This window comes from Sciurus carolinensis, chromosome 1 (assembly GCF_902686445.1).
Source record: "Sciurus carolinensis chromosome 1, mSciCar1.2, whole genome shotgun sequence".
In the NCBI taxonomy this organism is placed as follows: Eukaryota; Metazoa; Chordata; class Mammalia; order Rodentia; family Sciuridae; genus Sciurus; species Sciurus carolinensis.
In genome coordinates, this window is record NC_062213.1 from 21,186,069 (window position 1) to 21,211,066 (window position 24,998).

The following is a 24,998-nucleotide window of genomic DNA, read 5'->3' on the forward strand; positions in this document are numbered from 1 at the left end:
ATTGCTGAAAGGTGGTTCATTTTCACTCAGCCCTGGAAGCAGACATATTCTACCCACTCTTCCTTTAACTTTTTCTTAGAAAAGTGCCGTGAATCTGTCTGCAGCAAAGACTGAACAGCTGTGACATGCACTCTACCCTAGGTTCTCTGCTCAGTTTACCAGGGAGACCAGAAAAGGAAAGATGTTGGTCCCCTAGGAACTTGTATCAATACAGAATGCTTCGAAAGACATGTGTGACAAACACATAAAGGTCCTACTTTAATTTTAAGGGGTAGACAGAGTTTAATATGTGGGATTATTAAGAGATATATGTGAAGGCCAGAGATATTGGAATCATGTAGAATGGACATGAGGAGTTGGAAGCATTACAGAGATGGGTCCAAAATGGCTTGGTTGTGCCCTGTGCAGAAACTTCTACGTGTGGGGTGACTTGGGAGAGAGAAAATTTGATGCAGTTGGCAGGTTCATATGAAGAGAACTTGGGGGTTGAGCAGATGTTATGTGAAAGATGATGACAGCTGTTCAAATTAGCATAGACCAAAGCCAGGCATTTTAATTAGCAGTAAATCTTTTTAATTCAACTTTTGCATGGTTGGGTTACATATGCACATATGTTATTATCATCCCAACTTCAAGATGCTGTTCGGTAAGGGTGGAAACCCTTTTGATAGATTTCTTTGTTTTCCCCAAGCACATTGCTTCAGTGCTATGTGCCCTGTAGGTACTTAAGGAATCTTCATATTAATAAACATAAACTTTATTTGGAAAAGGATCCTATGACACTTATGTAAAAGAAGTCTTGCTGGCACAAGGGGAAAGGTTAATGATCTTGACATCTTGAGAGCAGTGTTTCCATTTTTTATTTCTGAGTAGGGATATTGCCTAGGATTTTGTTAGATATGTAACCATCAGAGTTCATTTGACTCTCAATTATACAATTATACTCTAGTTGTAGTGTACTGATAGGCAAATTTTTATAAAATCCAGAGCTCCAAAGCATTGATGAAATATCTCACATTTTTGAGGTGTCTGCTCTGTGGTGACACTGAACCTCGTCAGGGGTATATAGGAATGAAGCAGACAAACGTGGTCCCACAAGGACAGTCAGCACCCTCCAGTCTCATGAGGCACATGGGAGGGCAGAACTTTACCTGGGATAAGTGCTCTGCTGGGTGTAAACAAGAGATACAAGGAGGGTGCCCTGATTCCATTCAAAGGTCTCCATTGATTGTGGGGCGACTGTCAAAGCAAGGACACTTGGAGAAATGAACAGAAGTATCCTGTCATCACCACAGAAATGATGTAATCACAGAGACAAACAGGCTTTCAAAAGCCCCTTCTCAGAGATCCTCTGTATCCTGAAACTGGCTTTTTATCAGAACGATTTCAGGAGAAATCCTGACTGATGATAAAATTGTTTCAATGTAGGAAACCTTTGGATGTTTATAAGAAACCATCAGGAAAATGTTTTTTCCAGGGGGACCATGGATTTGATAACAAAGTCAACAGCATGCAGGTACGATTCCAGAACTGTGAGCTGACATTGTGTTTTGTGTTTTAGCCATTGTTGAAAGGGATGGGAGCGGAGGGGTCAGTGAGGTCTCGCGGCATTCCTATGTAGAGCAAGGCTTGCTATTGGATGTCAGGAATGGCTAATTGTTTCTGTTTTTCTGCTTCTTCTTTTTTTTTTTTTTCTTTTGGAAGACTGTTTTTGTAGGTTATGGCCCAACATTTAAGTACAAGACTAAAGTGCCTCCATTTGAAAACATTGAACTTTACAATGTTATGTGTGGTAAGTCACTCATTAAAACCAGGGAAACCATCTTTAGTTAATGTATGAACTTCCTGAATGTCAGAGAAAGAAACGAGGTGTCTATTCTAAGACCATCTCTGCTTTCCACAAAAAAATATTGTAACTTGTCCATTGGTTCAAAGGACAGAATGTCATCCCTTCTAAGGCGTCTTTGTCTCCCTTCAACAGTTGACTAACAGGGAGTTTTCACAGTGTTGCTGTTGGCAGCCTCTGGCTGATCCAACATAGCATTACAGTTTGACACCCCTGGTCAGAGACCTGATGAAGCAAGAGTTGGGCATAGAACTTTCCCCACCTCCTCTCTCACATTGCAGCCCAGTTAAAATTTTGCCAGCTTGCATCCTGGCCAGCTATTTATGTGCTCCTAATTATTTTTCTTCCTTGAGCTTCTAGTTGCTGAATGAGGACAACTTTTCCTATTTAGTAAGGGAGTGCCAGTCTGGTGGTTAGAGGGGGAGTCTGCAAGTCGGGTCTCCTGGGTTCTTTTCCCATCTTGGCTGTTAGCTCTTCCCTGTCCTTCCTCCCAGCTTAGGCAAGTCAGTCACTGTGCGCCCACTTGGCACAGTGGCTATGTTTCATTTGCTGTGAAATCAGCCTGTTGGTGTAATAGTGGCACTTCAAGGCCCAAGGCCAGAGCCTCGTCTTGTCCCCACACTTGTGTGGAGTACATTAGAGGGCAGGCCTGTGGTTATTTATTGATTATAGATCTTATTTCAAAAATTTGGATTAAAAAATCCCAGAGAAGTGCAGGAAGGCAGTGATGCTGAAGTTGAGTCCTTGAGTTGTAACTATCACACGTAGACAACAGCTGTGGAAGGCCCTCTTCCTCCGCTCTTGATTTGGGAAGTGTCTCTCTCTATTCATGGTCAAGTGATGAGCATGACTATTTCAGGAAGCTGTGGCAAGACATGGTGAGGCCAGAATGGTTTTGGGGTATGACAGGGATGCTTGCTATCTAAATTTGGTGTTACCCAATTTTGATTTGTGTTTGGGAGTTTACACACCATTGGGAGGTGAAAGGTTTTGATACTTATCGTATCTCATTAAAAAGCCTTTAAGAGCACCTGGCTCCTTTTCTCTTTTTGCATCAGATCTCCTGGGATTGAAGCCAGCTCCTAACAATGGAACCCATGGGAGTTTGAATCACCTCCTGCGTGTTAACACCTTTAGGCCAACCATGCCAGAGGAAGTTACCAGACCGAATTATCCAGGGATTATGTACCTTCAGTCTGATTTTGACCTGGGCTGCACCTGTGATGATAAGGTAGAGCCAAAGGTAGAAATAATCTTTATATTATACTGGGGAGCTTGTGGGGTGTGTTCAGTGGAACTTTCTGTGATGATAAAAATAGTTGCTCTCTTTGCTCTCCAAAGTGGAGCCACTACACTTGATGGTGTGATTAAGGGACTAAAATTTTAATTTTCTTATTTAAAATTTGACTTTAAGGATCCAGTTGTGATTCATTACTACCATAGCACAGACATAGAAAATGAAGGGTAAAAATGTTATTCTATGCATAAATCTCAACCCAAAGCTTTCTTTTCTTCAACTATGTATTACATATCTATTAATAATGGTCCTGGCAGGACACAGGTGGCCAAGCTGAAGAGGTTTTGAAAGACACTTTAAAAAGATTGTTTTAATCATATTTAATGAGAGAACTATTTACAGAGGCTGGGCAGGGTGGATGGAAGTCAATGAGGAATGATAAAGTGCTCGGGGGTAGGTGGGTAGCTCCAAACCCTGAAAGGTAAGGGGTGGGAGCAAGTTACCAGGACACAGAGAGACACGAGTAGGAAGGAAATGTTAGATTTATTAGCTGAGCACAGGTAGCACATTGCATCCTGGTGGGGAGGGAGATAGGATAATACCCTCCTTTCCCTCTCCTCTACTCCCCTACAGATGTCTCCCATTGGTAGGACCCAACAGGAAACCAAAGGGCAAGTTTGCTTTTTGACACGGTTCCCAGAGGTCAGCCTTCCAGGATGCAGATCAGGGTAGGAAAGGTACAACACAGATGGGCAGTATTGCTGCTAATAGAGACTACCATCATTCCATGTTTGGACAGTTTTTGAAAACCAAACTCAAGTGCTAGGCAATAATTTACTTACTGAAGTTTATGTTGATCAAAGGCCAATATAGCTGTCAATCAGTGTTGTAGCAGCAGGAATGAACTGATGTTACCACCCTTAATGGACACAATGCCAGCCCAAAGCAAGGAAATCCAACACATTTGTATGTATAGTTTTATTGTAACTAGATGTGTAATTTTTTTTGTTTGGCCTCAGATAAATGGAAGATAGTTCTCCTACTGTCCAATTTCCAATCCCTTCTGCCTGCTTCCTCCAGGATTCCTAGGAACCCAGGATCCATATTTGGAGGCTCCCCACTGTAGGAGTTCAGTTTGCTTGTCTTCTTAATTTTCCCATTTTTATCTTCTTCCTGTTTTTGATCCTGACAAGAACCAAGGAGTCTAATTACTACAAGGCAGCTCAGTTAGAGGAGTCAAATTGCCAAACTCAACAGGAAGTCATCTTGTGAGGTAGATGTCAGCTATAACTTTACAGGAATCAGTTGGTTGCATCTTGTTTTCTGAATTATCTGTCTTCTGAGGGAAAGAGACTGTTGGATATCTTTTCAAATTATTTCAGAGAAATTCTGGATTGTCTTAGTCTGTGGCAAAAAACTACCTTCTTCTAAGGACACTTCCAGACATATTGAAAAGGTGTAAAGAATTTTAAAAGTGAATAACTCAGTACATGAATCATAGGAGGGAAAACATTACAGGTTCAGTGGAAGTTTCCTGCTTCCCTTCCCATCCTACCTCCTTCCTGCCCAGAGTTAACTGGGGTCCTGAATATAGTGTGTATAGCTCTCATGCATGTGTCTGTACTTTTACTCTCTATATATGTGTCTCAAATAATATATGAAGTAATCTTTAGTATGTTTTCCAAAATGATTTATGTGTAGTGTTGCATAGTACAAATTTTTATATGAATGCTATTACAGTATATGAACCCTGCAATTATTTTATTCACCATTATGTTTTTGAGATAGATTTATGTATGTTAATATATTATTAGCTCACTTATTTTTACTACTAATAGTTGCATTTAATTGTAAAAATATATCATACTGATTTAATTTATTTTCCCATTTGAGTATACTTGGCAATTTCCAAATGTTACTCTTACAAGTGATACTGCAACAAATGTAATTGTAAATGTATTTGTACACATAAGCTGGAGTATCTCTAGGATATCTGTAATGGCAGGTGGAGTCACTGACCCATTATGTTTTAGAATTGTCAAGACAATAAATTTTAGCTCTGGGAAAAAGCAATTTCATCCATTAGTTTGGAAATCATTACAGCGTACCTAGGGATTGATCTGAAACACTGAGGCACTATTATAATTAATTTATATATATGTGCCCAGGTAAACATCATTACTAACATGGGAAGTTGATACAGGATTACCCACAGTTTTAAGGAAAGGAAACAGTCGTGGAAAGATTAAAGAAGGTGCTCATAGATATAGAAACACTAGCAAGTGGAGCTTAGAATGTCAAGGTGAGACACAATAGAAATTCCCCAGAACAGTTTATGATATTGACAGAGTTTAGGATCCTCTTTTGAGTTCAGGCGGGATCAAGTAGAGAGAGCGTATAGGAAAGAAAGAACATTTCTGACTTGCTTTTTCCCTCCCCTGCTTTTCTGGTATTCACACATGAAGAACAAGCTGGATGAACTCAATAAACGCCTTCATACAAAAGGGTCCACGGAAGGTAAGGGGTGTTTAAAAACATTTTTTAAGATAAGGTTTATTTTCTAGTTTTAAAAAATTGAAGACTTCTATTTACTTCACAGTGTAAGCACAATATTTTAAAAATTCATATTCATATTGCAAAGTGATTTTTATATCCCTCTGGTGAAGGGTGTTGTTTTATTCTATGTACCCAAGATGCCAATCGTGTAATTGAAAATTGTGATTTGCTTTTTCCTTTTCCTGAATAGCTTCTAAGCCCTCCCAAATCAGATAATCCATTGTGTATCTGCTGAGTTACAAGCGAACGTGCTAATGGGGACTCCTCTACAAGGAATGGTAGTCACAATTATAAACGAGCAGCTGGTCCCTGTGCTGAAGCCCACCTGCCCAAAGTCAGTATGCATGTTGTAGGGAAAGATACAGGAGAATCAAACTAGAACACCCCCTTCAAATAAAGGATTATCTTGAGGCTCGATTCTTTCTCCTCCTATCTTACATACATGGATAACAAGCATGAATTAAAAACTTTTTCAAGTTTGAGATACGACAAAAATAATCAACAACTCAGTGATTTTTGTCAGGAAAGACACATGAGGCTGAGGGCAATGGTGCATGCCTATAATCCCAGTGACTGGGGAGGCTGAGGCAGGAGGATTGCAAATTCAAAGCCAGCCTCATCAACTTAACAAGACCCTGTCTCAGAATAAAAAATAAAAAGGACTGGGGATGTGTCTCAGTGGTAAAGCACCCCTGGGTTCAATCCCCAGTAACCAAAAAAAAAAAAAGGTCACATGACTTGCTCACATTTAACTATTCTGGTTGTACATTCAGTGGATTCCTGAGCCACTCATATTCTTTATTCTGGAATCCAGGTTTGAAATGGTAGCCCTTGTCTGTGACATACTCTGCTTAGAGCTGTGTACTGCAGTTGAGTACTTCTTCTATCCTGAGGCACTTTGCTTTCATTCACTGCCAGAAGCAAGCACATGATACCAACAGTGCAGAGAAATACATTCTTTCCACTGGGACTCTATCTCACAAGTCACATGGCAATGGGTGGAGACAATAAATAATTAGGAATAAAAATGCAATCTACCTTCTTCCTTCTGATTTTGAAATTCCAGAAATTAGAAGAAAATAGAAGAGGGTGAGGAGACTGCTGTATAGGTTACTATAGTAAATGGGACAATTTGTTGAAATAATGGGGGGATAACTAAGAGTAAGGAAGGAAACAGGACGCCCCAAGTCATGTGGCAGAGATGCACAGGGTCAAGATCTCCTGATTCCATCACTGGAGTTATTAGCTCACATGTGGTTCTGTTTATCATATGTGCTATTTCCAATCTGATTAAGCAGAAGTTGAAGAAACCAGTAGAAGACTTTTTATTTACTTGACTTATTTTCCTCCTTTATAAAGCTCTTCATCTGCCCTTCTTCCTTTTCTCCATCACAACCCTCCCCTACTTCCTTTGATCACAGAGGATGCAGACTCAGGCATATAATTGGGTAAATCTAGTTTTAAAGGTGAAACTTTGTTGGTGAAAGCTACACATGTCCTGTACAAAACGTGTGAGTGAGTTGAAATGTTTGACCCCCTAAACCATGTGGATTATGGTGTCATGATAATTACAAGAATTGGAATGTTGCTGGGGTCAAGGGGTAGGCAATCTCATGATTTGAGTTTTTTAAATATTCAACCACAAAGCAAAGAAATAGTACTGAGATGCTTCTCTTCTAAAAGTCACTGGTTTGTTGTTGATAATTTTTAATGGACTCCCATATTTTTGCTGATTCGAAATCTCATTGTTCATGGTACTAAGACATTATCTGAGAAATAATTCTGCATTTAATTTCTTGTGATGTTGTGATAAAATCAGTCCCACCCACAACTGACAACTGAGCATGAACAGTAGCCTCAAATCGCCAATCATGAAAATAAGAGGCCTCTTAGTGAATTTATGACTCTCAGGGATAGAATTTGTAGTTAATATTGTTACCTCTGTGTGGTTTGCTCAGAGTTGAACAAACATGTCTTACACTTACCGCCGAAGGGTCTTTTAAAGCATAAAAGCTTAAAATTTGTGGGTTCATTCAGTGTTTTTTGGGTGCTTAACCTGGGCTGGTTCTGGTTTCTCCAAGACAGCTGTACCAATACAAAATGGCAGCACAAAATATTAGGAGAGAGGACCAGCCTTTAAGAGAGACTTTAAAAGAATTTCCTGAAGTAAAACTAATTATATATCATGGTGTAAAGCATTTTCTTGTCTAGATTCTGGAATATGTATACACCTCAATATCCTCCTATTTGTTTCTTCATCTCTTGGTCTTTGTTTCTATCTCCTTATGGGGTCTCTCTCCATCATTCCTTTAGCAGCAAAGCAACGTTTTCTTAGTCTGAGTACTTTCAGGCCTCTGTGATGTTTCCTGTGTCATAAATCCCAGTCTCCCATTTAAAATATTGAATGTTTGCTCCACTGGAGCAGAACCTTGTGAATGCGAATCTCTGTGTGTGAGCATGTGCGTCTACTCAGAGTAATTACTTCCTCTTTCTGGATACCTTGGAATATGTGTCGAAGCTTGTAATTTGTAAACCTACATTTCTTTACAAATGTAAAGTTGTACTATTTGTGTTATTAGTTGTTTAAAGCAGATATAGGTAGTTGATATATTTCAGAATAAGCCATATGTTACACATAATTCACTTGCACATATGTGGCTGTTTTAATGTCATATGCTGTAAAATCACTCATATATCTGAATAAAGCACACATGTAAAGGCTACACATTCCAGTAGTGAAATAACCCAGGGGATATTTGGAGTTTAAAAACAGAGGTATATTAAATTAATCTTAGGCAATATTTTGCTATAAATATTTAAACTGTTATAGAATGAAGCTCTTTGCCAAATGAAAAGGAAGAAAATGTAGTCTTCCAATATGGTGATTAAACTGCAGTTGTATTTCTAGATAGGTGGTAAATTCCAGATCTTAATTGCATGATGGTTGCTCTTTCTGGGTCACATGTAGCTAACATCTTGTCAGACTTACTATGCAATGAAAACTCATTTCCTTGTAACATTGAATCAATGGACAAATGAATGAATAAAATGGAAAATTTGAAAACTCTCATAGCAGGCAATTCTGGCACTAAAACTGGCTATAATTTTTGTTGTAAGAATTATTACAATATTTATTTTCACCTTAGTCTTTATTTATATGGCTATCAAATGTTTTATGCTTTCTTAAGTTAGAACTCACTATCATCTTTATATAAAAAGGAATTGAAAATCTTTTTTAAAAAGATAGTTTTAGTTGCAGATGAACACAGTACCTTTATTTTGTTTATTTAGTTTTATATGGTGCTGGTGATCAAACCCAGTGCCTCACACGTGCTAGGCAAACACTCTACCACTGAGTCACAACCCCAACCCCTGAAAACCATTTTTAAATGATAGAGATTTGTATGTACATGTTTGGCTCCTTCTCACACACAATGAGAAGTTAATTTGGAGAGAAGAATGACTTAAGGATTAGTAAGCCGTACTAACTTTAAGGCAGCATCTTGAATATTTTACAGGGGAAATCTCTGTCTCTCTTTTCAGTTCTGAAATATTTCTCATTTTTTGTTATTTCTTTGGAGATGCTAGTTGTCTTAAGGAAGAAGATATACTTGTGTTTCTCTTTATGTGTGTCCACGTGTGTGTTTTGGGGAAGACTTGGAAGAAATCATTATACAGTATTATTGCTTGTGATTTATAGTAGGATTCAAGATGATTTGATATAGACACTGAATTCTAATATCTTTACCTACCAATATTGTTTGCCAGAACTCTTTACTAAGCCATGACAACTACAACCACTAGGACCACAGCTAGTTTGGGTGAAGACTGACCTTGGTGTATTACACATTCTGCTTTCTGACAGAGTAACATCTGAGGGAGGCAGAAGCCTTTAGGATGTTAAGTTTCAGAGTTGCGGGGTTATGAAGAGCTGCGATGAAATTTAACTCCAGTTCTGTGACACGTAAGCCTATGTGGTTTCCTCTGAAAATGCTTTTTATTCTAAGTGTTGGCACACAGGGAATATGTCAGGAGAGAATTTCAGTGCATGTCAGGGTTTGCAAGTTGTTATGAAATACTAGAGACTTTGATACAAAGGATTAGCCTCCTTAGGGCTTACTAACATTATCTCAGCAGACATCACTTGGACAGAACTGATGCCCAGGGTCACTTGAACCTTCATTCCAATATGTCCTCCATTAGAACAACCCAGCAGGCAGCATCCTACTGCAGATTGCCCAAAAGACTAAAAAGATGAATAATGAGAGCAAGGGGTGAGGCCCAGAGTCTGGGTGCAGCTGAGTTATCTAGTATAAATCATAAACCCCCAGTTGCTCCATCAGTAAAATGGAGGGGGAACTGATCTGCCCAATCTGTCTCTCAGTAGTACGTTAGGCAGGTCATATGTAAAACCCAGCTTGCTTTTTTTTTAAAAATTGATTCATCAATAAGTCTTTACCAAGTAGATATGTGATTAGTGATGGAGAAGAAGGATCCAGTGGTAAAAAACACAGATAAAGTCCCTGTCCTCATATAGTTATTGTTCTGCTGAAGGATATAGCAAGTAGATGAATTAAAAGGATTGAGGTAAGAAAAGAACAGGGCACCCACAGAGGCGTCCGCTAGAATCCCAAAGGAGATTGAAATGGCAGTGAGTGATAATGGACACTTTTAAAGCAGAGAAGGAGAAAGAACACAGGAAAAGGAAAGGTCTTGGGTAGAGACTTTGTGGTCAAATTTAAGAGCATATTATTGTGGGAGTGAATGTTTAAAAAACAAAAGGGAGGAGAGATTTTCATGTGGCTTTAAGTCAGCCAGCCCATCTGCGGGAATGTGAATCAGGAAGCTGAGGAGGGAAGAGAAACACAAACTCAGGTCTGCATGACCAAACTTTGGAAGAGAAAAACAGTAAGTGCTGGGGAGTCCACGCCACTTAAAAAGATTTGTCTCACAGTATTTTGCCAACTGTGGTCTCTGGAGGAGAACCTTGGCATGTACCAAAATGCCAGAGACACTATTGTAAACAGGAATCAGGGTGGGGAATGAAGGCTCTGTCTAGAATTCTATGGAGTAGGATCCCAGCCTGGGAAGGCACAGGCTGTGCTAGAGTCACAGAATGAAATCACAGAAGGATGGATAATGGGTACAGCGGTACAGTTGGATGGCAGGAATGACTTCCAATGTCCTATGTAGCACAGTGGGATAACTACTTAGCCAAAATTAATTTTATATTTCAAAATAGCTTATAGAGAGGATTTTGAGTTGTTCTCACTGCAAAGAAATGATAAATGTTTGAGGCGATTCACTTACCCTGGAAGTACACAGTGTACGCACTGTACCTATGTGTTAGAATGTCACGCTGTAACCCATAAATGGGTGCAAATATTGTGTCAATTAAAAACTTAAGAATATTTTGAAAGTAAATATTTTAAGAGCATGGATACTCCAATTACATATACTAACCGTCACTTACTGTAGGAAAAAATGAAAAAGAAATCACATTAACTTGTTGCCAAAGCAGAAGCTTGTGGGCTGGTCTTGAGATGAAGATCTTAACATGTGTAAAGACAGAATCAAGTGTATTTTGTGGCCTGAGTAGGAACATTTCGTTAAGCAGAAACGCAATGTGTGGCTCACCCGAGAAGTCATAAAGACCCACAAAGTCAGGATATGACGGAGATCCTGTAATTCTTTGATACTTTGATAAACTGAAAAAGTAAATTCTAAATTTTGATTTGGGACTTTAAAATCTTTGTTTTTTACTGCAAAAATTATTTCACTTCTTTCTTAGACAAAACTGCTAAGCTTTAGGAAGACTCAGGTAGATTTTTTTGGGGGGGGATCAGTTGGGAATATTGCTTGGTTGAATTTTGGGAGACAGTTGAAACCACTGGGTGTTTTGTTGTTTTTTCTTCTGATGCTCAATAACAACTTAAAAACAATTAATCAGAGAGTGATGCATTTGTGCTCAAGCTGTTTCTTAAACTACAGTGTGTCCATGCTTGAAAGCTATGAAGCCAAAATTTTGGAAGCAAACTAAGTCTATATATTCAGAGCAGAAGAATGAGTAGATATGGAGAAGGGGCTTGGGGAAATTTTCAGGAGAAGATGAATCTTGGATATCTTGTTGATCATGTACCTCTTCTTCCTTTCCTACTCATCTCTTTCCCATGATGGTTAAACTCTGTGACCATATTATTTGTCCTGCACCTTGAGTGTGTAAAAGGGTGCTTTTAATAATTATGTCAGAGCAGCAGGCGTAAGCTGGGATGTGGCTTCACCCATATACTGTGTAAAGGGCTTTGCTGATGCCATCTTACCTCCATTTGTGACATTCATCATCCTGTGTTCCCACCATATTCCTATGGATACCCTGACATGGCAGACTATGTTGCATGTGAGTTATGTGGGCCATGTTTGTCCTTCCCATTGAACTCTGAGCTCTTTGAGGATAAGAGTTCTATCCTAATATTCTTTGCTCAGTCTCTCCCTTCTATAGCCCAAGGCCTGGCATAATGTAGGTTCTCTGTCAGTGTTTGATGGGAATACATGATGGATAAATTGGAGAGGAGATAAGTGACAGTATTGGTGGAGAAGACTGGAGAAGTTATTGCCAGTAGAGAGAAAAGCAATCCCATGCATAATAGCATAGAGTTGTCCACCAGGATTACGTGCAGGGTGTTGCAAATAAACCAGCCCTGATCGATGGAGTATTATGTTGAGAAATGCCAAGAAATGAGGGCCCCTGGAGAAAGGAAGAGCCAGGGTTGGTAGAGATTGTAGATCACCCGAACTATTGTTTGGTGGCTGCTGTAAGTAGGAGTGTTACATGTGGAAACATGACTGCTCTTTTGTTGTCCCTTAATGAAACAAATGGGAGGTTAGGCTTGAATTCCAGTTTGGAGGACTGTGCGTGGTAAACATTAACACCTGGAATGATTAAAAGAGAAGAGCTTCTCAAAAAATTTTGATACTTCTGCTTCCAGCTGAAACCAGGAAATTCAGAGGCAGCAAAAATGAAAACAAGGAAAACGTTAATGGAAATTTTGAACCTAGAAAAGGTTTGGTTTGAGTTTCGAAGGAAAGTCTGGGTTGGTTTACTGCCCCCAAGTACTACTGTTATGATTTGCTGGCTTTTATTTCGTTTATTATACTTCACTCATTTAATATTATCATGTTATGTTCTAATTCTTAGGGATGGGTCCCTAAATTTGGCAGCTTAAGCAAGGCTTCTATATTTACTGCCACATTAATGAAGCCAAACTATGCAGAACAAGCTTGTGTTATAACAGTGTGGGCCTCTTTGCCTCAAATCAGCAGTTCTACTTGGGGGGGTCTTGCAAAATATTCTATGAAGGGTTTTCTCCATTACTTGCATAGAATGGTAACACTTTAATTAAAGCAACATGTATACATAATTTAATAAGTGATTGCCAGAACTAATTTTCTTTAATAAAAATAATAGCAAAAAAGTTTTGTTTTCTTAAAAAAAAAATCATGTAAGGAATTATAAATTGCCTAAGCCTCAATCTCTAAATATTTTTGTCTGGAGTGACCCTGATTTCCAAGAATCTATGGAAGTTTTGGCCTGACCAAAGTGGGCAGATTAAGCTCTAGGCGCTTACGACAGTGTGGAATGATGGCTTGCATAGTAAGCTTAATCTCTTCTTCCTCAAAGCGTAAGATTTCAGACCTTTTTCTTAAGAGGAGAAATTTCCCTCGAGGGATCTGTCTCTGCATTTGGGGGTCTTCACAGAGTTCTTGGGTAACTGATGAACTTCTCTTTTCTGTATTTAAAGGACCCTCTTAAACGCCCACTTATTTTATCTATACATGTTCCTTTAAGTTCTTATCTAAAGAGTTTACCTCCATGTGACAAAGCTGCTTCCTTTAAATTCTCATTACCACTCACATTTTATGCTGAAATAATGTGTATTTGAGTTGCAGTTTGCAAATAACGATGAGAGAGCCTTCTTCTTAATTGGTTATCTTGTAATTCTACTGAAGTTCAATCCTTGGCTTTCCATTCAGTGGAATAATTTCTAATTTTGCTACCTAATATTTTCTTTCTATATAGATTTTAAATTCTTTACAACCATAAAGAACATTAACATAAATATGGCCTTATATTTCAGTTTTGATAACTACAAGCCTTGATGCATGCACAGGTGATCAGATAAACTACAAAAATGTTAGGGAGACTCACTTTTAAATTAAGGAGAAGGCACTGCATTATTAATAAGTAAGCTAGCACATTTTAGACATCTCAACTCTTCCAGTATTTCTTTAACTTTTGGTGTAAAGTTCAATGTGCATTTAACACAATTTACTTTTTTCTTTCCTAGAGAGACATCTCCTCTATGGGCGACCTGCAGTGCTTTATCGAACTAGATATAATATCTTATATCACACTGACTTTGAAAGCGGTTATAGTGAAATATTCCTAATGCCACTCTGGACATCATACACTGTTTCCAAACAGGTCATTGGGAAAATTGGGTTTTGTGTTCTTCATTTCATTACATTCCTTGATCCATACAATGATTGCTTGTTTTAGAAAATGTTTTTTTCTGGTGGAAGAAATTCCCTGTTGGATCTATTATGAGACATTTTGAACTAGTTTTTATTCAGGGTTCTAATAGTTCCATGATAATATGTTAAATATTGAAAGGGGCATGCTGATTCTTTTGCTTTTATTTGTTTTTTTGTTTTTAACTGTACATAGTTATTGCTTAGTAATTACAGAAGCTACTGAGATTTGTGTATATATATATATATATATTTTTTTTTTTTTTTAATGGACTTTATTTTGTAGAATGGTTTTCAGCAGCAAGATTTAGTGGAAAGTACAGAGTTTCTTTATATCCCCTGCCCACTCACAGCCTCTTCCATGATCGGCATTCTGTTTTTTACTTCATCAAAATTTTGTGTTGGGGCTTCAGTGTGATGAGGATGAGATATATGGGTATATGTCAGGAACTGGAAAAATTTACTTGGCACTTGAAATATGTTTTAAATTTCTGAATATAAGGAAAAGACTACTTCTGCCTCCAAAACAGTTTCTCATTAATTCACTCTTGTACACTATATATGTCATATGTTTTATATGCATATATATACTATATATGTATATTATATGTATATATGTCCCCCCACACACACACAGAGAATATACACACTTTTTTTGAAGGAATATGTCTGTTATTGTTAAGTGTGTTAGTTTTTAAGTGGTCTTCTGTGAAATCCTATTCATTTTTCAGCAGTGGGATTTCTGCTTTATATATTGTTATACTTAAGACTTTGATGAAAGACTTCTGTTGCTAATAACTGGTTTATTTTAAAAAAACTAATGCTATTTAAAGGAATCAGAATATTAGAATATAAGCTATAGTAAAAGCCAGGGGATTTTGGATTGGGCTGTTTTATGACTGAGCAACCTAGCATTACCGTGCCCTTGTCTCTGCGATGGCATTGCTGAGTGACTGTGACTCTCATGCAGGCTGAGGTCTCTGGCATTCCTGAGCATCTGACCAATTGTGTCCGCCCCGATGTCCGTGTTTCTCCGGGCTTCAGTCAGAATTGCTTGGCCTACAAGAACGATAAGCAGATGTCCTACGGATTCCTCTTTCCTCCCTGTAAGTCATAAAGTGTCTGGATCTGATCACTTGGCTGAGGGCAGGGATGTACTGTACATTTTGGGGTGCGAAACTAGGCAGTTAGGGTTTCAGTGGCTCAGATTTTCTTTAAGAAGGTCCACTTGAGATTGTAGAGATCAACTTTATGTGATCCTTCCAAAATTGGCTAATGACCAACTTTCAAAAATCCAATCTTCCAGGGGAATTCTAAAGTGCAAGCAAATCTTCTGTACCCCTCCTTACATTGTTCCATGAGAATCTGGAACAATGAAAACATTAGTCTTTTAGGTAATACTGTAGAGGTGATCTCTTGAAAATAAGTGGAGCTCTTTAATTCTCTCATTATCTTGAAGCTCTTGTTAAAAAAGTCTGAGTTACACTAATGAAATACTTAAGACTAAGAACTAGGTGAAATGGGGGCTGAGGTTGTGGCTCAGTGGTAGAGCACTTGCCTCATATGTGTGAGCCACTGGGTTCAATTCTAAGCCCTGTATATAAATAAATGAATAAAATAAGGGTCCATCAACAACTAAAAAATATTTTAAAAAAGAGAACTAGGTAAAATGAAAAACAACTTTTGAGAGAGAGTTACTGAGTGAAAGGAAAAGATTGAGTGGTAGGGGAAGGGGGAAATATGTAAAGGAGGCAATGAGTGGGAATAAAGGAGGAGACCTTTACCCGCTTACCATGGGTCATTTTGGAAGCATGCGTTTCTATTGCTATACAGTTTGATAAGCAGTGTACTCTGTTTGCTCTCCTGATGTTTAGATCTGAGCTCTTCATCGGAAGCTAAATATGATGCATTCCTTGTAACCAATATGGTCCCAATGTATCCTGCTTTCAAAAGTAAGTCCAATATATACCTAATAAAGTGTTAATTATGAAAATAAATATTTCTAAATTTACCTTGTCTACCACTATATTGATTTTTAATAATAATAATGCCTTTCCTGTGTTTAGCCTTTGTACTTTTTTTTGAAGAACTTTCATGTAAATTTTCTGCTGTGGACCCCAAATTTGAATCTGAAGGAAGTTGGCAGGTAGTTTTTTCCCTTGTTTATAATTAAGAATTTGACATCAGAAGAAGTGATGGAGGTCATGAATGGTAGAAACTGAATTAAACCAAATTTGTGGTTTTTCTTTTTGTTTTAATTTTAATACTCATTCTTTTGATGGTTAAAAAGGTCTTCACTGAATTTTGGAATTCACTTGACACTAAACAGCACCTACATTTACTTATTGAACATTGCCATGGAAGCACTAATTAGCCCCTCTCCCCCATGGGGTGCTCATGCATACTAATGTTGACTCTGAAACCTATCAAGAGCCTAAAGGGTATTCTTTCATCAGAGTATTAATTTCAGATGCCTTTAGGGCTGTGTAAATTATTGTTTGCATTTCATTGAATACATAATTGATTTGTACATGACAACAACAGTTTTGGATAATAATGATTTTATGAATTTTATAGGCACAATAAGCTCTGACTCAAAAAATCAAGTTCTCATCTCTGGAGTGTGACCACTGGATGTGTGATCATAAAAATTCTGCTTAACCTCTCATTAGTAAAATTAAGACTCTTATAGATTTATGATTTATCTATTCAGAGGTCAAAATAATCCATTTTCTATTTCTCATATTAAATAATTAATTAATTGATTTCTCCATCCCTCCATCTACCAATCCATCCAATCATCCATTTATCCAAAGACAGAGAAAGCAGTATGGAAAAGATTTTACCCCCTGTTAGTTCATTTCCAGTGAACAAACCTGTATGCTTATGGGACAGGTAGGAAAAAGAAGTCCTTCTCTCTAATTTGGCTTGGCAGTGGAGGATCGGGTTCTGTTTGAGGACTCTCTGGGCTGAAATAGAGTCTCAAATTAGGAAGGAGGAATTGCGGTATGTCAGCTACAGTGGCAGGCCTCCCCTGCTTAACTTCGGTGAAATGGCAACACGGTTTAGAGAAAAAATGTTTGTTTGATGTCCTGGTTAGTAAATGAAGGTTTATTCAAAGATAGAATCTGTTGCTTATGAATGAAAATTTAAAGGTTATTTTTAAAGGAAGGCTTCCTGGTTTGTTCTCAGACTCAGCTGAGGAACATTTCAGAAACTCACACAGGTACATTTCTCACAATGTTACATGGGGTGCAGCTTCGTTTAAGGGCCACAAATCAGAATTTCCTGGATTTTTCTATTCTTCATTGATGTAATTTTTTTTTTCATTGATGTGATGTAATTTCTGACCAAACAGAAATAAAGGAAACACAGGGTACCACCCTGAGGCTGGTGTGGAATGGCCTTTTACAGAGGGCTTGCTGTTCTTCTTCACTAGGGGGATTTTTTTTTCTCATGCCGCATTTCTGTGGGTTTGGCCTTTTGACTGTTCTCATTGTTTCCTCTCTCTCTCTCTCTACATTGGGCTTAAGTTAACATTTGATCTTCTCTCTTACTGTCCTCCTACTTTCTTTAGTGCAAATAATTATTCTAGGTGTTTTGGCTCTGGTGGGCTGCTCTGCTATTTTCATTCAGAGTAGAGAATCAGAGCATAGAAAGAGCAGTAGAAGCATTATGGGAAAGATGGCCAAGTCCTTTTTAATAAGGGCAGGAAAGAAGTGGTAGCATCCTGAACCTCTAACCTCTATCTAGAATAAAGCATGGTGAGTTGAACCTAATATTGGAGAACCAACTCATCGCTTGCCTTCCCTGACCCTGTTAGTCCCTTCTTTTTGTCTTTCTTTCATTCTATTCCTCCTATGCTCCTCTGGGTTGACCATAATGTGAACTGGAATTAGAATGGACAAAAGAGTCCTCTGCAGGGGGTGACACTGGAGTGAGAAATGAGCAACAGAGGAGAAACCAAGCACACAGAGATTAGGGAATGAGTTTTCCAGGCAAAGGAATGAGCAAAAGCATAAGCTTAGGCTAGAACAAGTTTGGTAAGGTTGGAGGACAGGAAGAAAGCTTTGTACCCAAGGGAGGAAAGAGGGAAGAAGTAAAATCACAGAGGTAGACATGGCCACAGTTGGGAATTTGGTTTGTAGTTACAATGAAAAATCATCTCCAGTGCCAGGAATGGATGGGGGATTCATTGATTCTGATTTATCGTGAAAAAGGATTTGTATGGTTACTATATGAAGACTGGGCTATAGAGAAGTGAGAGTTTTGAACTGGGAGTCAGGAAATAGTCTTCTGTGGTAGTTCACGTCAGACAGCAAGGAAACTTAGCTCAAGATGGAAGCAATGAAAATGGTGACAGGTGGCCTGACTTGGGGTGGCTGGGATGCATTTTTGAGACAGTTGTGATGGGACTTGCTCACATGAATGTGGAGAGAAGTCAGGGACGCCTCCTAGGAATTGACTGGAACATCTGGGTGAGAGTGCCATTAACTATGAGGGGAAGACAAGGGACTGGGCAGGACTGGGAAGCAAAATTAAGAACTGGGTAATGTCTTGTTTGACATGATGATTAGATATTCAAGTGGATTATGAGAAGGGTGGTTGGATAACATGTGGGGGCTCTGTGGAAAGGTCAGGGATAAGCACACACGTGGGAACTAGCACATCAAGGACAAACTTGGGACCTAGCTAGACCTTATTTTCAGTCATCCAGAAAGACTGCACTTCTATCTTTGCACATACCATTCTTTTGACCTGACACATTCTGCCTTACCTCTTTGTTGAACCTGCTCATCCATCCTTCAGATCTCAGCTCAGTAACTTCATCTGGGAACCCTTCCCTGACTTAATTAAAGTCTTACTGTTATCTCATAGCTCCATATCTTTCCTTTGGCTGCTTTATAAATGAAACAGAGATAATGGTTTAGCATAGATTGTTCTCATGAACCACAACAGTTCTGTCGTTGCTTGGCTTGTGACATTTGGCTTGTAGAATGCATCCTAATAGAATTTGCATCCTTGTAGAATGCAAATCTTAGAGAATTTGACCAAAGCAAGGAATTTTGTTTAAGAAGATCTGATTTTTATTTTTGCACAGGGGTCTGGAATTATTTCCAAAGGGTATTGGTGAAGAAATATGCCTCAGAAAGAAATGGAGTAAATGTGATAAGTGGACCAATTTTTGACTATGACTTTGATGGCTTACATGATACAGAAGACAAAATCAAACAGTAAGTTTTTCATTTTCATTCAGACTATGATGCTTAAATTCCAAGTTACCAGCCAAGGTTATTTTTCAAATATTCATGTACTAGAGAAGAGTCAATACCCCTTAAGTTTCTTTTTTTCATTGAATCTCTTTTTGAATTCTTCAGTTCTTTTGAACCTTTGATTAAATGTGGCATTGGTGGTTGAAAGGAAAATTTGAATTTTGTGAGAAATAAATGTAATTTTCCATTCTGTAAAAGAAAATGAATCAGAATATTTTAAAAATTATCATTTGTTCTTCAACAACTCTTCAATGGAGAAATGATAATTTCCACTTACCTCCATTATTTGGGGAGACTTCTGGAATCTTCTATATTTTCTGAGTCATTATGTATCATTATGAAATTACATGAATTGATTGAATCTAATTTTCTCTATCCCTTTCCTTAGTGCTTTTGGGGATATAAAAGGGTAAATCAAATGCTGATCTTGTATGGAACTCAAGAACTTAGGGAAGGAGGCAGCAAGAAGACACACAGATGACAACTTCAGAATGAGTTATCATTTAATTTCATACAGTCAGGAAACAGTAAGGGAGCAACATGGAAAATAAAACATTGTAATTATGTCTTACAGATGTTTAGGAATAAAATGCTATTTCTAAGTAACAGATAACTATTAAAATAGAAATTATCTTACTCCTTTTCCAGTTATTCATGAGAGAAATTTCTTCTTAGTTGTACATTTATTTTATTGGTGATCATTGTTTTCTATATATAGTTTATAATATTTATAAATACATAGTTATATTGTGTCTATATACATATATGCATGTATATATGTGTATACATATGAAACATATAGTTTTTAACCAATATTAAGTTTTTAGTTCAATCATAATTTTGATATTTGAAAAATGATTAAAAGTAAGATACTAGAAAACCAGGTAAAAAATTGTGAATTTCTGCACTTTGATCTACTGGAAATGATTTTTATACCTCTAGACTCATCAGTACTCTTTGTCCTTATTGCTTCCTTTGGTAAATGAATTCTTTGTACCAAGACAGATTCTCATTGCAGCTTGAAAAGGCTATTATTTCCCCGAGTCAGTATCTCATGACTTTGGTTCTTTTTTTAACAACCCTATGAGCGTTATCTTCCTAAAACATGGATGGAATAATGATGCTCTACCATAAAAACCTTTATTGGAACATCATTTCCTAAACAGTAGTGTCCGAACACCACATCCTGGCTGACAACCCACTGTAATTTGTCTTTTATTGACTCTCCAGACTCTCATTTCTACAACATTGACCTATTCACCATTTCCTGACTCCAACTCTTAGATCAAACCATTTTCTTTACCTGGAATGTCTTTCTCCCTCTGCCAGATGGAGGGAGAAGATGCCAGGCAGACATTATTTTCAGAGACATAGAAGTGGGCTAGCCCTAAGAAGTGAAAAAAATAACTCAATTGAGTGGGAATTAATGAGTGACTTAGGTAGTAACCATTGGTCACCATTTGAAAAACAAAGCTTCTACATCTCTCATAAATTTACATCACCTCCCTGTTTCAGGTATGTGGAAGGCAGTTCCATTCCTGTTCCAACTCACTACTACAGTATCATCACTAGCTGCCTGGATTTCACTCAGCCGGCTGACAAGTGCGATGGCCCCCTCTCTGTCTCCTCGTTCATCCTTCCTCACAGACCAGACAATGATGAGAGCTGTAATGTGAGTTCAAAGACAGAGTCCTTCAGGACTTGCTTTCATAATTAATTTTTGTTTTAAAATTTATACTCCCATCACTGAACTAGAGTACACTTATTACAAAGCATTTGGACTATTCAAGAAAGGGAAAAGAAGAAAGGACCTGGGTATTTAACACATAGAGGCTTGGCGTTCTAATGGATTTTTATTTTTCTGTGTGTGTGTCTGTGTGTGTGTCTGTGTGTGTGTGTGTGTGTGTGTGCATGCACGCGCTCATTTAACAAACCCTGGTGGGAAGATAGGAGCCTTGCTATCTCCTGATCCTGCACTAGTTCAGCGTAAGGGGAGATTCATCTAATCTCTTCAGATGTCTTTAATGTGATGGAAAGTTCTTGCTGCAAGTAACAGTCTCTATGCATTTGTCTCACTTGGTAGAAGAAGCAGGGAAGTAATCCGCAGAAGAGAATGTTAGTTAATAAATCATACTCGAATCCCTAAATTGTATGAGGAACTTTGGGAGAAACAATACTGTGTTAGACAAAGTCACACTCTCAGGCAGCTTCCAGCGCGAGGCTGCAAATAGAACAGGTAAAAAATTTGCTTTCCTTTCCTTTTTTTTTTTTTTCTGGTACTGGGCATTGAACACAGGGGCACTTTGCCACTGACCAACATCCCCAGCCCTTCTTTTAGTTTTTATTTTTTAGATAGAGTCTCGCTAAATTGCTGAGGCTGGCCTTGAGCTCTGCAATTTCAGCCTCATGAGTTACCAGGATTATAGCTGTGTGCCAACATGTCATGGCTAAAAGACAACAGAGATTATCAGCTTCATGGGCAATGTAGTTCTTGGGTTATGGCTTCAATTGTGGTTGAAAGTTGGAGCGATGAATATTCAAAGCAAAACAAAGGACACAGGAAAACATACATATTTGAAATGTTGTCTAGAAATCTAGTGAAGCTTGTCTAGGATATTGTAATTGGGGCCAACAGTGGGAGATAAGATTTTAAAAGTTGCTTGGAGTCAAATTAAAAAACATAGTGGTAGTAGTAATAGTAATAACAGTCTTAGTAACAGTACTAGTAATTTTTACCATTCACTGAGTACATATTGTGATCCAGGTACTGTGCAGGTCTTCTACATGTTTTATTTCTAATAATCAAGTCACCCTATGAGGCATTGCTCTTTCTGTCCATATATGTATGCATACAGACACACACACACACACACACACACACACACACACACACACTTGCCCTTTTACCAACTGTTGAGGAACCTACAAATAATAAAGGAAACGACTGCCCAATGACTTAGTCAGTAAGAGGGCAGAGTTTATGGAAGCCTGTTTTCTCTATTTACCATATTTCTGTGGTAGAACCTTGGCACTTGGGAGCTTTCCTTTCTGCACAGTCATTAGATAAACCAAGGAAAATGTTTGATCAGGAGAGCAACATTTTAGGTTCTGCCTTATGGAGGAGAACTTGAATTGGAGGAGCCTGGGCATGGTGTTCAAAGGGAGAGAGTCACAGGAGTGAGGCAGCAGACCTTGAATGGGAGTATGATCGAGGACATTTAAAAGGAGGGTAGAAAGCAGTGATGTTATACCTGAAGGATCAGTGCGGCTGTCTGCATGACTGGATGGGAGGTGGGGAAGTGAGGCAACTGCAGGAAGAGATGAGCTGTCACAGACTTCACTGAAAGTCAACCACCTTCATTTTGATTGTTCATAACCACAAGAGTAATGGGGGATGTAATGTCTCTGTGCAACATTGCTATACTTTCTTTGAGCTTCAGTTTTGCTAAGAACTTGTTGGGAAGTAAAATTTTTGCAAAAAACCAAACACAGACTGTGGAGTGAAATCAAGTTGTCCTGCATTTTTAAGATAAAGATTGCAAAGACGTTTCATACACAGAGTCGGGCACTTAAAGTATATCCAGAGTCCTTGGAAATACATGTTCAAGTTCTAATGTTATTAAGGTGAGTTTGAAAAGCACTGTTTCAGACTGAGTGCAAAGATAGTTAGTTCTCTAGTTGATCCAGTTTTTCTATCTGGAAAGTGCAATTCAGAACTGTCCCTACAGGTTTTCCTCTGCCTACTGATTACTGACCTGAAGAGTGTAGAGGTCTGTTTTGGTGTAGAGTTTGCAGCCACCATGCTTCTTACTAAAGAATCCTCTGTCCACAGAGAAACCTGTCCATGCTTTGAAGATTACTTCAAAGCCCCAGCTTGAATTCACAAACCTGCTTAGGGGAAAGTCAGAGAGAAAAGGCAAGTGAAGAATAAATACCCTAGCACAAAGACAGAGGCAAGTTCATGGACTGTGCTATTGTTTGCATTAATATTCTGTTATTTACTTCCAAAGATTCATCTTTCCTATTCTTACCTTGATGCACAAGGACTTTTATTTGTTAGTTTTGCATCTTGCACTGCAGTCTCCATCAGTGATTATTTCTGTGATTGCCAGCTAAATCAAGGATTCTTCATGTGCAGCTCAGTCTGGCTTTCCTACTGACAAATTAGAGACCAGATTTTAGCATGTGAAAACCAGGAGAGAATGCCCTTCCAAAGAAATTGGCAAATAACTTCCCAAGGAAAGAAGTAGCAAAAGACATATTTTTCCCCTTGAATTCTTATGATCCCAGTTTGCCATGATTTAAATTAGGAGAACCCTTCTCACCTCTGTCCACATATTCAAATAATTGCATTTACAAAGGAAAAGCTGAACTGACTTACCATTGAAAAATCAAACAAATGAGATAAATATGAAAAATCTCCCAAAGTACAACCTCGTGCTTACTCTGCTCACTCTGAGGGGGTCCTGACCCATCTAGAGACCTCCTACTTCGTTAATTATATGGTCACATTGAGGATTGGTCAGTACCGTTGTGGGTAGAGTTATATTTAGGTCTTTCCTGTGAGTTGTAGAGATCTTGGTTAGGTTGGCTAGGAGGGTGGGGCAGGGAAAATCCTTACTTCTCCAGGCTGCAAAGCAATTTCTTCCCATTTCTTAATTTCCCTGGGATGGCCAGGCATCAGTTTCCTAATCCTACCCTGTAATGCTACTTATTTAACCCTGGCACAAGTTTCTGTAGCTCCCTGTCCAGGTCCGTGTGGGTTGGGGCTTTCTGAGAAAACCTGTGCAGGTTCTTGGGCTCTGGTGGATAGTTCACTGAGACCATGAGTGGTCAAGAGTTGGGCGAGGACAAATCTGAACATTTTCAGCCCTGGGACATGTACAGCCATCCTTCAACTTCTAGAAAGACTCTTGCTGGGGGAGCGGGGGTATCATTGCAGTCCCAAGGGAATAGGGGATGAGATCACTTGTAAAGCCCTCCTGCCCCATGTCTACTGATGAAGGCAAACACTTACAATTCACAGGACTCTCAGACTTTATTTTTCCCCCCAATCCCCTCCAAAATACAAGAATATGTATTTGAGAAGCAAAGGACTGCTTCACCTGAATTACCTTTAGTTTCAAGTTAGACATGAGATAAATTGTTTGATGTGGGACATCTGAATATCTTTCATCTGGAATTTGTACCAGCAAGGCAGTTTTTGGCAAGTAGCTGAGATGGAAAGAGATTTCCTTCCTTTCCTGCATGATGTTTCTTTACCTCATTTCCCCCTCTTTCTCCCTCTCCTTTTTTCCTACCTCCCAGGGAGCTGCATGTAAGCATTATTAACCTTTGAGTTGATAAGGAAATGAGCCCTTGAGAGGTCAAGCAGCACGACCAAGTTCACACAGCCAGAAAGTGGCAGAACCACATTCGCAGCTCGGGTCTCTCAGGCCCCAAAGTGCCAAGTGCATCAGCTGAGCTGCATCTCAAGTCGAATTCATTATTCAAATATCTACTGGTTGCAGTTTGACAGATGATGCAGTTGATATAGTGGGTTCTTTGGAACAATCTA

General features: G+C 38.6%; 1 protein-coding gene across 8 annotated transcripts in view; it reads left to right on the forward strand.

Annotated features, from left to right (window-relative positions):
- The window catches only part of Enpp2 (ectonucleotide pyrophosphatase/phosphodiesterase 2), a 107,572-nt gene that overhangs the window by 81,519 nt on the left and 1,055 nt on the right, over positions 1 to 24,998 (forward strand). For 3 of the 8 annotated variants that reach the window (XM_047544150.1, XM_047544202.1, XM_047544182.1), the window contains exons 16-25: positions 1,429 to 1,516; positions 1,705 to 1,792; positions 2,905 to 3,089; positions 5,549 to 5,600; positions 12,626 to 12,700; positions 13,985 to 14,121; positions 15,139 to 15,274; positions 16,043 to 16,120; positions 19,270 to 19,402; positions 20,957 to 21,113. In XM_047544150.1, the coding sequence (XP_047400106.1) occupies positions 1,429 to 1,516; positions 1,705 to 1,792; positions 2,905 to 3,089; positions 5,549 to 5,600; positions 12,626 to 12,700; positions 13,985 to 14,121; positions 15,139 to 15,274; positions 16,043 to 16,120; positions 19,270 to 19,402; positions 20,957 to 21,113 (1,129 nt within the window). The remainder of the gene's footprint in view (positions 1 to 1,428; positions 1,517 to 1,704; positions 1,793 to 2,904; positions 3,090 to 5,548; positions 5,601 to 12,625; positions 12,701 to 13,984; positions 14,122 to 15,138; positions 15,275 to 16,042; positions 16,121 to 19,269; positions 19,403 to 20,956; positions 21,114 to 24,998) is intronic. The other 5 variants (XM_047544172.1, XM_047544211.1, XM_047544163.1 and 2 more) reach the window with 3 other exon arrangements.